The 12926-nt window shown below is 32.4% G+C and overlaps 1 protein-coding gene across 3 annotated transcripts; it reads left to right on the forward strand.

Moving 5' to 3' along the window:
• Positions 1-1323: 1323 nt before the first annotated feature.
• LOC120080272 (cell cycle checkpoint control protein RAD9A) lies at positions 1324-9685 on the forward strand. Of its 3 annotated transcripts, none has more exons than XR_005482456.1 (13): positions 1324-1650; positions 3687-3806; positions 3887-3995; positions 4293-4544; positions 4699-4811; positions 5061-5125; positions 5468-5724; positions 5861-6014; positions 6634-6662; positions 6772-6921; positions 8204-8347; positions 8566-8652; positions 9495-9685. XR_005482456.1 is itself a non-coding variant. In XM_039034893.1 (11 exons), the coding sequence occupies exons 1-10, from the start codon at positions 1546-1548 to the stop codon at positions 6915-6917; spliced, it is 1350 nt and encodes a 449-aa protein (XP_038890821.1). In that variant the 5' UTR covers positions 1324-1545; the 3' UTR covers positions 6918-6921; positions 8204-8639. The 3 variants fall into 3 exon arrangements, 1 of the variants encoding a protein (XP_038890821.1); XR_005482457.1 differs by having other exon boundaries at positions 8570-8652; XM_039034893.1 differs by lacking the exon at positions 9495-9685 and having other exon boundaries at positions 8204-8639.
• The last annotated feature ends 3241 nt before the right edge of the window (positions 9686-12926 follow it).

Below are 12926 nucleotides of genomic sequence, written 5' to 3' on the forward strand. Positions count from 1 at the left end.
CATCAAAACTCACAGATTGAATAACACACAACACCAAGTATAAATTTTGTGTATAGACGACCAAAATGTCATTTTGTCCATATGTCAAAAACAATGAAAAATAACAATTTTCATGATGCCATGTATTCCTTGCCAACTTATTTGTTTAGTGTGACGAGCAATAACTCTAACGTGGAAGAGCATATTATATTGGACTAGTTAAACACGACAACGAGCATGAGGAGGGAGAAGAGATGCAGTGTGAGAGAGTGACATAAACAAACTATTATACATCTTTATTTTCAACGTTGAGTTAAACCACTTTTCGATGTTCAAATTTGGGTAATTTGCACAATTTTTTTCTTAACCCATTTAACCTTCATTATATTCGCAAGCTATAATTGTTCACTGAGGCCATAATTACCCTTTTGAAAACATAATAGATTAATGGAAATAAAAAAAATGGATCCCATTTGATTACTTTTGGTGTTATTTACTTGTTATGCATTTGTACTAACACGTGAATCCTACATCCAGATATGTAATGAAATAATGCAATCTGATTAATGAATAAAGAGTACTCAATTCGATTGCGTATGAGAATTATGTTCTATTGTTACCATTACCGTTACAAAATTGATTTTGAGGGCATTTACTTAAAATTATAAATTTTGTCAAACTTACTATTACTGTTACACATACTTCTACATTTGAGGGTCAAACAGGCTAGCAAATCAGAGTTTATGGATGATTTGAACTTAATAGCCAAGAAATGCTTTTTCCGGCTAAAAGCACAAAAATAGGTAAAGGAATGGAAGCACATCTTGCACCTTCTATGATCCATTCAACCTGCCTCGGTAATGATAAAATTTCATTAGGATTTCATCGATTTTTAGTAAGGTTTAATAAACCCTGCCTCAGTCACCGTCTTCAAAATTTCGTAGTCCAACGAGAGATGGCTAGAGATGTCCACAAGACGGGGCGGGGTCGGGGATGTCATTCCCCATCCCCGTCCCAACTCCCTATTTCATTTTCCATCATCATGAAATTCTCCACGGGATTGAGCCAATTAATTTAAATAACTAACGTGAACAAATTTTAATCAAATAATTAACTTTATCATTAAATTGTTTATTATGATTAATTTTATGTGATAATTTGAATTTAAAAATAAATTACTCAAATTTTGACTTTAAAAAATTAATTATTTTTTAAAAAATAAATAAATAAAAATAAAATTATTTATTATATTATATATATATAATCTAATTTAAACTAATATATATATAAATAACAAAACCATAAAGTTAGATAACTCTATTAAATAAATATGTAAAAACTAACGTCTCGGAAAATTTTTCCCCACTCGAGAGAACGTGCCCTCCCGGGGGAAATTGTATAGATGGCCTTCCTCCAACGTATCGAAAGTTGGATCCCATGCCCGTTGTTGTTATAGTCGGGGAAAAAAATAGGACTTTCGGTCTTTCTTGCTTCTTCCCGCCAATATAAAACCCGTGCGATTCTCTCTCTCTCGTTCGGTCATCGGGCGGCGAGGAAGTGAGATCAATGGAGTTTAGTCTGAGCGGAAATGCTCTCAAGACCTTCGCTCGCTCAGTCACATGCCTTGCTAGAATCGGAAACGAGCTCGTCATCCAAGCTTCTCCATCGCAGGTATTCCATATTCTCCCTTTTCTCCATAGTTCTTTCCATTTTTCCCCCGAACCTGCCTCCCTAGATCAGTTTCATCAGAGATTCTCACATCGTTCGCATCTGGCTTAATCAAGCGTTCGTGTTTAGTTTGATTGGTCAGTTGAGTTGTCTGTAAGCTCAATTGTAATGCTATGTTTTGATGAGTCCAAGATTAGGTGGAACTATCTGCATTTGTCTAAACGAATTCTCAAAATTGTAAATTGGCCGGTGAATCTGTATCCAATTTCTAGGCCATGTATGCGTGCAGAACGTGGTTAGCGACTTTGAGTGAAAATAACTTTTAAACATGTAAAATGTCACTGGTTAGTGATAAGCGAGCCGGATTACCCTTCACCAAGGTTCTTTCTACTGGTGAACTAGGAATCTGTGAAAGAGAGGTAACAGGTATCACATAAAAACTCCAAGAGTGATGCAAATGCTACTCTCTTGGTTTCTTCCCTTTCATCGGGTGAAAACCACCAAGCTTTCCAATTAGCTTGATGTACATATGAACTTCAATTCAGTAAGTTTCTTCATACTGGTATTGCCCAAGACAATGCATTAGCATCTAATAAATCTTTAACCAAGTAAAAGGAGTCAAGCCAGAACCTGACCAACCATACAAAAGAGGTATCCAATCCAAAGAAAGAGAGAGAGAGAGAAACAAAAAAGTAAGAAAATTTCAACAATGGATACATTTACGTAAGTTCAGGGTTTAAATGGATACAATCATTAGTTTAGGATTTAAATTGATATAACCCTAAATACAAGTAAGTACAAAAATACATTAAATCCTGCAAGAAATCTATTGTTATTCTCCAGGCATGCCTTGGAAAAAAACATGCTAAAGGATCCTTCCTTGTCACGAAATGATAGATGCATTAAAAAACTCCTCCATCATAGAGCAACGATCTGCAGACTCATGCAAAATGTCTCCCTTTCAACGACTTGCTTCTTGGCTTACAAGACTCATCTCACCTCCTCTACAACAAACCTTTGTGCTACTCTCTTTTATTAAGTTTTTGAAAAAATTTAAAACTTCCTCAGTTATATGTTATTGTACAAGGCCTACTTCTTCATCTGAGATAACTTTAGCCAAGAAACTCTTCCCTTTTCCAGCTGCCAAAACCCGTGGAAAAACAACTCATTCTCTTCTTTCAACAGTTTGATCTTGTCCATTTGAAATGATCTCATCTTATCCTTGAAATGTCCTTGCACAATTGTTTTCTTGCCATTTGTCATGCAATCGATATCCCCTCCCCCCAGAGGACCCACGTGAATTTTAGTAATCAACACATCCAATTCCAGTCTTTCATTCCCTTTTCATCTCCAAACATACCATCTTATACATAACGATGACTTTTATTTTATATATCAACATTCTTTTGAAATAGAAAAACCTTTCATCAATATGCGGGAAGTTACAAGTTTAGTTTAAGATTGAACCAGTAAGTTAGTAACCCCAAACCTCCATCCAAGGACTTACTTTTCACTGCAACTAAAAATTGAGTGAACTTTACAAAACTATGACTTTTATCGTATATATCAACTCTCTTTTGAAATCGAAAAACTTTTCATCGTTATAAGAGAAGTTACAAGTAAATGTTTAGCATTGAACCAGTATACCCTAAACCTCCACCCTATTCAAATTACAAGGACGTACTTTTTACTGCAACTAAGAATTGAGTGAACTTCGTTTTTTCCTTTTGAACTCATTATCTTTCATGCTAGGAGTTTAAATCATACACCCTCTCTTCCCTTTTGGTCAATTGGAGATCTCTTACATAATTCCTTTGGCTTGGGCTTTGGCCTTTTTTTTTTGTAAATTTCATACATCAACAAATTTGTTTCTTATGGGAAAAAAAAAAAGAATCGAGTGAACTTTGGTATGTAAATAGCTAAAACCTTGAAGCCTGCTTTGCTTGTTGAATTGTTTTGGCATGGGCTGCCTGGCTCAAATATATGGGAAAAAAAAAAAGAAACAATTTTATAGCCCATTGTTTTATTATCAACTTCAGCTTGCTTTTTACACCCTCAATGCATCACGGTCTGCCTATCAAGCTATAACATTTCAGACTGGGTTCTTTGATGACTATGCCATTTCTGGTAATCAAGTGCAATGCAGTGTTCTTTTGAAGGTACGCATGATATTATGTTGAATTACATTCACCAACAGTATTTTACTTCACCCCAATCCTTACCTATTTTGCCATGCCAGGCTGTTTGCTCTGTTCTTAGGACACCAATTGCCAGTATAGACCATCTGAAAGTGCAGTTGCCAGATCCTGATGCATTGAAAGTGCGATGGAGTTTGGAATGCTTCAATGGTCAGTTGCTTTTTCCAGTTCTTATGAATATGCATACATTTGTGTTAAAGCCATATTCAAATGATCTATGATCATTGGTAGATGCAGATGCTGACAAATTGAGGTTGTCTAACTTATATTGGTCCAATATGTTGACACTGATTGATTATAAATCATCTGATAACCACAACTGAAGAGTTCAACTAAAGCAACAAGGGTTGTTGGTCTTACAAAATGCTTTTGTGTTTTCAATGCGACTTGGTCTTATAGTTTTGTGATCAATAAACTTCAAATACATCAATGTTATCTGGCATGCAGGAATGAAGAAAACATACTGCATTTCTTGCAACATTGAGCCAGACATACAACACTTGTCTCTTGACAGGAGGCAGTTCCCAAGTGACTTAGTCGTGAGACCTCGAGATCTGAACAGATTACTCTCTAATTTTCAGTCATCCTTGCAGGAGATCACTATTATTGCAACAGAACCAACTTCATTACCTTCTGAAGCTGCAAGTGAGATTGAAGGAAAGGCTGTTGAGCTTAGAAGCTACATAGACCCGACCAAAGGTGATAGTGATATGTGCAAGCCTAGATCAATTAATATATTCCACTATAGAATTTTCCCCTAATAATTTTCTCAATTTAGATGTTGATGCTTGAAAATTTGATACTTTCCGTGGATATACCAAAATTTAGGTCATGCCTCATTGTTTAAGTGCAGACAATGATGCACTGCTACATACTCAACTTTGGATAGATCCTAAGGAAGAGTTTGTCCATTATTCTCACAGTGGAGATCCGGTAGACATAACGTTTGGAGTAAAAGAATTGAAGGTACTTTTATTTAAGCTTTGAAACCTCCCTTGTGAATTCAATTTTCATTATTGAGTTCAGAATGCTGCTCCTCTGGCGGTACTACTAAACTTCTCTTCTTTATGCTTTTGGTGAGTTGATAGTATTGTTGTTGTTATTTTTCACAATATTGAGCTATATATCGGAAGCATGATTAATTTGTAGCTTTTCTTTTTTTGATATTCGTGGTTAAGGCATTTTCTTTACATTACTTTCATCGTCAAATTTCAGGCATTTCTTTCTTTTTGCGAGGGCTGTGAAGTTGACATCCACCTGTATTTTGAAAAAGCTGGAGAGTAAGAATTGCACATATTACTTGTCCTCCGACTTCTTTGTTTATTTATTTATTCTTGCACATATTACTTGTTCTCTGACTTCTTTGTTTATTTATTTATTCTTTTTGCTTCCTCTTTTACCTTCTTTTTAGTATTTTCTCAATTTCCTTAATAATTGAGGACCTCTGACTTCTAATTATCATAATGGTGCTAAAATACCACGGCTGATCTTCTAACCGCTTGACTTAGACTTCAAAATATTTCATTCATTTTCCTGGTTAGAACTTGGTAACTATGGTTCTGAATGAAATACAAAGTTAACCCTTGTTATCAAAAGATAGGATTTCATATTTGGGTATGCAGGCCAATCCTAATGGCACCGAAATTCGGTCTGGACGATGGTTCAAGTTCAAACTTTGATGCTACACTTGTACTTGCCACCATGCTTATATCACAGCTCCATGCGGGAAGCCAATCACAGCCTCCACAAGAGGCTGCGAATGTGCATGGTGAATCTGATCACAGAGCTGGCTCCCAAGCACATGCAGAGCAAGATGGGTCTAGAGCTAATGTTTCTGGGCATCCATCCGATCATACCAGAATATGGTCTGAACTCTCAGGTCATTGTTTTTATTCAGGCCTAAACCTAGTCCTTTTGTATCCCTGTCACATTTTCATTGGTTCTCTCATCTGAGATAGGATTTTTTTAGAAATAGGCTGTTTTGTATTTTAAATCATCCTTCAAACCTTTTTCAGGAAGTGCACCAAGAAGCGGTAACGGTGCTGAAGGACAGGTACAAGCTGAGAGAAATTTGAGTTCTTCTGAACAGATGGAAATTCAAAGGATTAGTACAATACAGATTTCGAAAGCTGGGTGTGCTCAAGAAAATGACCAAGTTGGTCGTGCTAGGTATCCTTTAGAATGCAACTTGTTTCCATATTGATCAGTTTTGAATCGATCTTTTGGTTATTTTTCATATATGATGACGTCTATTACTTTTTCGATGAACTTTGTTCCAATACGTGACGGTTAGTTTACTGAAGAAAACTGGGTACATTGACTCCATCTTTCCTGTTTGGATTGAACATCTACTTTCTGTCGAGAATATTCATAGTATGGAGTTTCCCTTTTTTTTTTTTTGATAAGAAATAAATTTCATTGATATATATTGCATCTTTTTAACAAATGTCTTACGGCTAATATATAATACGCAAAGCAGTAGGCAACAGTTGACTAAAATAAGAAAACATTATTGAAGAATGAGATTCACGATTGATAAGACTCGGCAGACTGAAAATAATAAAAAGACTACAGCAGAGTTTTCACTGGGTGGTATTCAGTGAGTAGAAGGTTGAGGCATATCATTGTGCGACAACTGTACTATGTCATAACTTATACCTGTAACTGTCTCACCTGATCAAACTCACCTTAGAGTCCCTTTCTAATTCTTGGTTCGAATAATTTTTTTATCCCGATATATTGGCTTATAGTTTTTAAGTGACTAAGTTTACTTTACTGTTTAATGTAGTGACCATTCTATGGGAAGAGAACGTCAAGGTCAGTAGATACCTCATGAGTCATTTAAGTCATTTGCTTAAACTAGCATATTTTGTTACTCCTGCAGCTAGTAGTAACATTTTCCTGTTGGTTTGCACGATACTCTCAGAGAGGTCTGATATAAATGGTCCTGCCGTTTCTCAACATCATCCCAGTAACTGGGTAGATGAAGAAGACGAGGATGATGACAACGATGATGGGGATGATAATGAATTGTGTGTTCAGTCAACTCCACCATACTATGAAGAACAATAGAAAGGTATTTTTATTTTTGTCTACGTTGCATGTTGTATCTACGTTCTAGTTGGCTCATGAGTCTAATTTGAATATTGAGCCTTCTTTCCATTTAGTATATCTTTTTCTGTTTGACTCTGCTCATTGATTGTAAATTTAGCAATGTGGTCCCTGTCTCTTTCGAAATTATCTGAACCATGTCACTGTCTGAGGTGTGACATGTACCTTTCCCATTAACGGCATAATAAACTTTATCTACCACTTCATATTCAAGGTAGATTATGAGCTCTCCTATAACAGGTGTTTTTTCCATACGGATTATTTTGTGTTCTCTTCCCCCTCTTTCTTAATTTATCTAACAGGAATTTTTGTTTTTGTTTTTTGTTTTCTTTTAAATCTCCTTCAGCGGCTTGATGATTTTTCCTATTCGGATTTATGCATCAACAGCGATAATTTTGCAAGTCATTTCTTTTATAAGAAATATCCATTAAAGTTTATAATAATACAAAGTGTAAATACGGGAAATCATCAAGCTGCTGAAGGAGATTTACACTTTGTATTATTATAGAACTTTAATGGACGTTTCTTATAAAAGAAGTGACTTGCAAAATTATCACTGTTGATGCATAAATCTGGACAAGAAGAACGTAGTTTGAGAGAGGAGATTACCTGCAAAATAATTAGAATAGAACACTGGTGTGGTGCTTGGCACAGAAACTCCGATACTTGAGTCAGTTTTTAACAAAGAATCAACAAGTTTTTTAGGAGGGAGAACAACTTACCTTTTGTGGTGTTATGACTCCTTAGTTAGTGGGGAGGGAACCATGGGGTTTTCCTAGACCTATTTTGAATAGGATTCGAGGAGGCTAATTCAGGCTCCGTCAGGTAGGTCAAGACTGTGCCCCACGGGAATTGGCCTCCACAGAGGATATAGGATGGCCTCGGCCAAGTCGAACGAGTTGGGCCATTGGCCCAACTCTCTCTCTTTCCTTATCTTTTCTCACCTTGGACCGTTCTGTTTCAGTAATGTGTAATTTACCCTAATAACAATAATGAACTTCGATCTAGATGTATCTATGTTTGTCTTCTAATTATATAGGTTAAATGCGTTTTTTTCCTTTTATATGCAAATCCGGACATGCTGAGAAGAAAAGGCATGTAAATATATCTTTGTTTTTGAAATATTTGGGCGGGCTAGGCATTTTCCATTTTCCCTGCATTATTGAATCACGTTTTGTACTGTTTGACACATGACCAGTTGTCTGCTTTCTACACTCTACTCATGCGTGCTTGCCTGCATTTGGCAGGGTAAACACATACCTAGTTGATTCACTCATCGAAGCTCGACATACATAATCTGTATGACGTTAAATAGGGGGGCCAACGTCCCAAAGATGCCATCGCGTATGCTCGGTCCTCCTGTGGAAGTGTGGTGTAATATCAGCCTGGGGGTGAGCAGATGCCAACTCTTCTCAATTACCTAGTGGTATCTGTATCCTTGGCTTGATCATAGGGTCATTTTGGTCACATAAATTGTTATGGTTTTAGCATCGAGTCCACTTTACTGTTCCAGTATATAGTGTTGTGAACAGAATCAGTTGTTGGTTTGGGGTCCTTTGTACTGTCTTCATTTGCATTAATTTCAGGTATTTTCTAATGTCAATGTTAGATAGATATGATGCCCTGGAAGCTGGAATTTTCAAATCTTATGTGAAGTGAAAGAGCTAAAGTTTTTTACTGAAATGGGAAAAGCTTGGTGAGCCCTCTCTCTCTCAAATTTCGAGAACTTTTCATAATATCTCCTTTCATTGATTTCCATAAAAGTAAAAATTAAAGAATTGTGAGATCTACGAAAATAAATTAATAATAAATTAATATATCATTTGATGATGTGTCAAATAACGAATGAGAGTAGTAGGTACTATTCTGGTACTAGAAATATTCTTCCTCCTCTAAAAAAGCATAGTGAGCCCTCCTTTAATTCTTCCTTGATAAATTGCTCGATTTATCATGTTTACTTGATTGTTTAATTTATCTCTCACGTCTTTCTCGAGGATGAATTCAAACCTCTAACTTGTGAAAGTAAGTAGTGTCTTGATCAAGATCAATTGAGCTATATTTAGGTTGGTTTCTTAGTTGACACTTTTGAATATGATTAAAAAAACTTGTCACTAACTTTCATAGAATTGACAATTTAATCCTTGAACTTTGGTAGTTTGTGATTTAGTCCTTAAACTTTAAAGTTTATAACCATTTTGTTTGTGATTGATTGAAATTTCTTATATATATAGATCAATAATTGATTATATACTAAATATATTTATAGAAAGTAAATACTTAGTTGTTACATAATAAAAAATATGGTACTTAATTTTGACTAGATTTCTCAAAATAGGGACTAAATACACGGTCTAAATTGTTTAATATTGAAATGTAGGTACTAAATTGTTATTTTCATGAAAGTTCAAGGATCGGAAATATTATTAAACCTCTTAAATGTAAACTTTGATTATGCTAGTTTATTGTTTTTTTGTTTTTGTTTTTGTTTTTGTTTTTTAAAATCTACACCCTTATTTGTTTTTCTAACTTTTTTTTAAGGTATTGTAATTAAAGTGTAGGGTGGGTGATCGAACCTCTCGAGGTTGATAATACAAGCACTGTCATTTTTCCAACTTTTGTCCTCACGCTAATACACGTCAATTTATATAATAGACATGACGTGTCTCATCAATATTCCATCTCATTGTTAGTGTTGGCAACATGTATTAATTAGAGGCATAAGTAGTCATTGTGAAAATTTTAAAATATAAAGATTAGATAGACAACAATGTTCATGAACTATATGAATGATTTTTATAATGATTGCTTATTTGATAATTTGGTTCTTGTTTGTGCATGAAATTTGCTCACTTGGCATTAGTTTGTGTTCAAATAGAATTTTGATTTTCCATGGCATGTTGGAGATGATGTATTAGGTTTTTAGATTTACTGAAACTTCAAATGGATTCAACGAATATTTGTGAGAAGTATGAATTTGAAAACAATTCTTTTTTCTATTTTTAGTGTATTCGAAATTTGAATTTATAATTTGATGTAAAATTACATTATAAAGAATAAACTTTTTGATAAATATATTATATTATTACATGTTATAAACTCATCATTTTTCTTTAAACTAAGATATGTATGTCATTCATAATACATTATAAATTATATTATGTTGTAAAATGATAATCATACAAAATTTATAATATAAAACATGTTTATAAATTAATTAATAGTTATTAATTAAACTACAATTATTTTGATGGTATATTATGTACACTTTGATTACTCATTTAAATTAGGATTCAATTTCCAAATTTGGTACCAAATAAAAAACAAACACCCTCAACTTTTTAGAAAGAGAAAAAAGTAATTATAGGGGAGAAGATTGGGCTCTCAAATTTAAGAAGATTTGAGTGCAAGGGGGGCTGAGAAAGAATATTTCAAAACAGGAGGTGCAAATTGCAATATAATTAGAGTTCACTATTTATATCAGTTGATTTTGTAGCATTACACAGGAACATGCCACAATTCATTCTCATTCATTTCATGTTTATATGCATTTATGGTAATGGAACCAACTAACCATAGTAGTCATGCTTTATATAGTTATATAATGTATGGGATATTGGGATTTCTAAAAAAAAAAAAAAAAAAAAAAAAAGTATGGGATGTAGCAACCAAATTTTTGTTTTTGCCTACATGATGGTGAGATAATGATATTTTTTTTTCTTTTGTTTTTTTCTTTCAAGAAAAAAAAAACGTTTTCTTTGTTTTTAAAGAAATTATGGCCACAGTTTTTGAAAAATAAAAGAGAAAATAAGTATTTTTATAATTTGAAAATGGAGTAAGAGTTTACAAGAGTTTTTATTATTGTTGTTGTTTTTATTTTTTTATTTTTTTTTTTAAGAACGTGAGTGCAAATAATTTTGTAAAGCTTGACTATAAAAGAGGTTAAACTATGCAAAAATATCTCTAAGTTTGGGAACTATGCCCTAAAGTTTCTATCTTTTTATCATTAAACTTTGAATTTTATTTTTTTAAAAAAAAAAGTATATTATGAGAGTTTTTTTCCAATCAAAATAAAATAAAAATTGATGTGATAATTAATGAGTAAAAATTGAGAGAGACAAATGTGATGTTATTTACATCATTCACATATATTGACATGGTAGTTGATGTATGATATGAGTGCTACCATCTTTATCTTTTATCGAGTTGCAAAAAATGTCATATATTACTTTAATTTTTATTTATCAATTGTCGTATCAATTTCTATCATTTATCTTAACAAAGAAGATATTTTTTGGAATAATTTCAAAGTCAAGCGTATAAATGACATGTGTCAAAGTCGAAAAACATAATTAAAATCTAACTCAAAGTTCGGACATATTTTACCTATTTCAATTTTCAAATGAGAAGACGATAAAAAGGCAATTGCTATAGATTTAGGTGAGGAACCTCTACGATCTAAAAAGAATAAGTATTAGAAGGGTGTTAAGTTTAATCATGGTTTACTCTGTGATAATTTTTGGTTGAAAATACTCTAATTCTCAAAGAAGAAAAGAAGGTACCATTTCTGAAATTGAATAAATTCTTGTCTTTATATTTATTCCACATAATTTTATTCGTATTTATTTATACATCCTTTAAAAAAAAAGGTCATTATATTCTTAGCTTGTCCATGTCCATTTTCCTCAAAATAAAGACAAGCTTTGGAATTTGAGAATAAATTAAAGGATGAAAAAGTATAACTTGCAACAGAAAGATGACAGCAAGAAAAATCTTTGGAAGGCCTTTTGAATTCATTGATGACCAATTTGAATGGCCTCTTGAGAAAGCTATCCAATGACTCATTTTTCCTCCACTTTTTAGTTAGTAAACATTTGAAATCATTTACAATTTTGGTTTAATGGGATTTCATCATTTATATATTTATTTATTATTATTTTTTTAAAAGGATAATTTCTGCTAATTATACATTTATCTATGCTTAAATTAACATGTCATTTTTGTCTTTATTTATGTTTTCGTTCTATTTAAATTCTTTGTTTGTAGGTGTAAAGAAAAATAACCCAATGAAAAAGTTTTGTATAATGCTTGATAATTTTGTCTTTTCAAGATTTTGAAATTCTATTTCACATTATTTAGGCCTTTTTCTTTTGTTTGTAACAATTTTTTTTTTATTTTTTAATTTTGAAGTTTATGTTTGTTTTCTTCCAACTATTAAATTATGATTTCACTTTTGTTTTTAAAAAAATTTACTCGAGTTCTTAGTCAAATTCTAGAAATAAAAGAATTTTAAAACTATTTTTTTTTTATTCTTTCAAATTTTTACTTGATTTTTGTAAGTAATAGTAGAAAGTAAACAACAAAATATATAAGCTTGTGGATAGGATGTAAGAGTAATGTTTATAAACTTAATTTTAAAGATGAGTTTCTTCCTAAAGAAAATCCTATATTTCATGAAAATCTTAAAATTATATGTGAGTTGAGCTAAGCTCTTGTTGGCCAATTTTTATATATTCTTTCCTATTTTGAAGCTAGTTTAATGATGAGGAGAGAAAATACATTTATTATAGAGAGATGATGATTTAATAAAAAAAAAATCGTTTATCAATTGGAAAGAGAAAATATATTTATTGTAATTTTTTTCATTTTTCAATGTGAAAAAAAATGCATTTGATGAAATTTTATTTTCTATTTACGTTGGTTTTCACGTATCAACTTATTTGCCTTTTTTATGGATTAATGGTTATTTTAAATATGTCTTATAACATTTTGACGGATTAATATTTATTTTAAATATACCTTAGAACATTTTGTTAGGTATTTAAAATATTCTAACCAATATATGAAATATATTACAGTTTATAAATTAGAGATTAACTCTATGTTTGACATAAATCACAATATAAACTAATATATGAAATATATCACAGTATATGAATTTTCATAAATTTTATTTACACCACAATATGTATA

The sequence above is a fragment of the Benincasa hispida genome, chromosome 6 (assembly GCF_009727055.1).
Source record: "Benincasa hispida cultivar B227 chromosome 6, ASM972705v1, whole genome shotgun sequence".
Taxonomy (NCBI): Eukaryota; Viridiplantae; Streptophyta; class Magnoliopsida; order Cucurbitales; family Cucurbitaceae; genus Benincasa; species Benincasa hispida.

Excerpts from the sequence above, each read along its gene's own strand:
- LOC120080272 (XM_039034893.1), top strand. The coding sequence starts at position 1,546 with ATGGAGTTTAGTCTGAGCGGAAATGCTCTCAAGACCTTCGCTCGCTCA. Across the intron at positions 5,126-5,467 it reads TATTTTGAAAAAGCTGGAGA|GCCAATCCTAATGGCACCGA; the intron begins GTAAGAATTGCA and ends TTGGGTATGCAG. Across the intron at positions 6,015-6,633 it reads GACCAAGTTGGTCGTGCTAG|TGACCATTCTATGGGAAGAG; the intron begins GTATCCTTTAGA and ends TGTTTAATGTAG.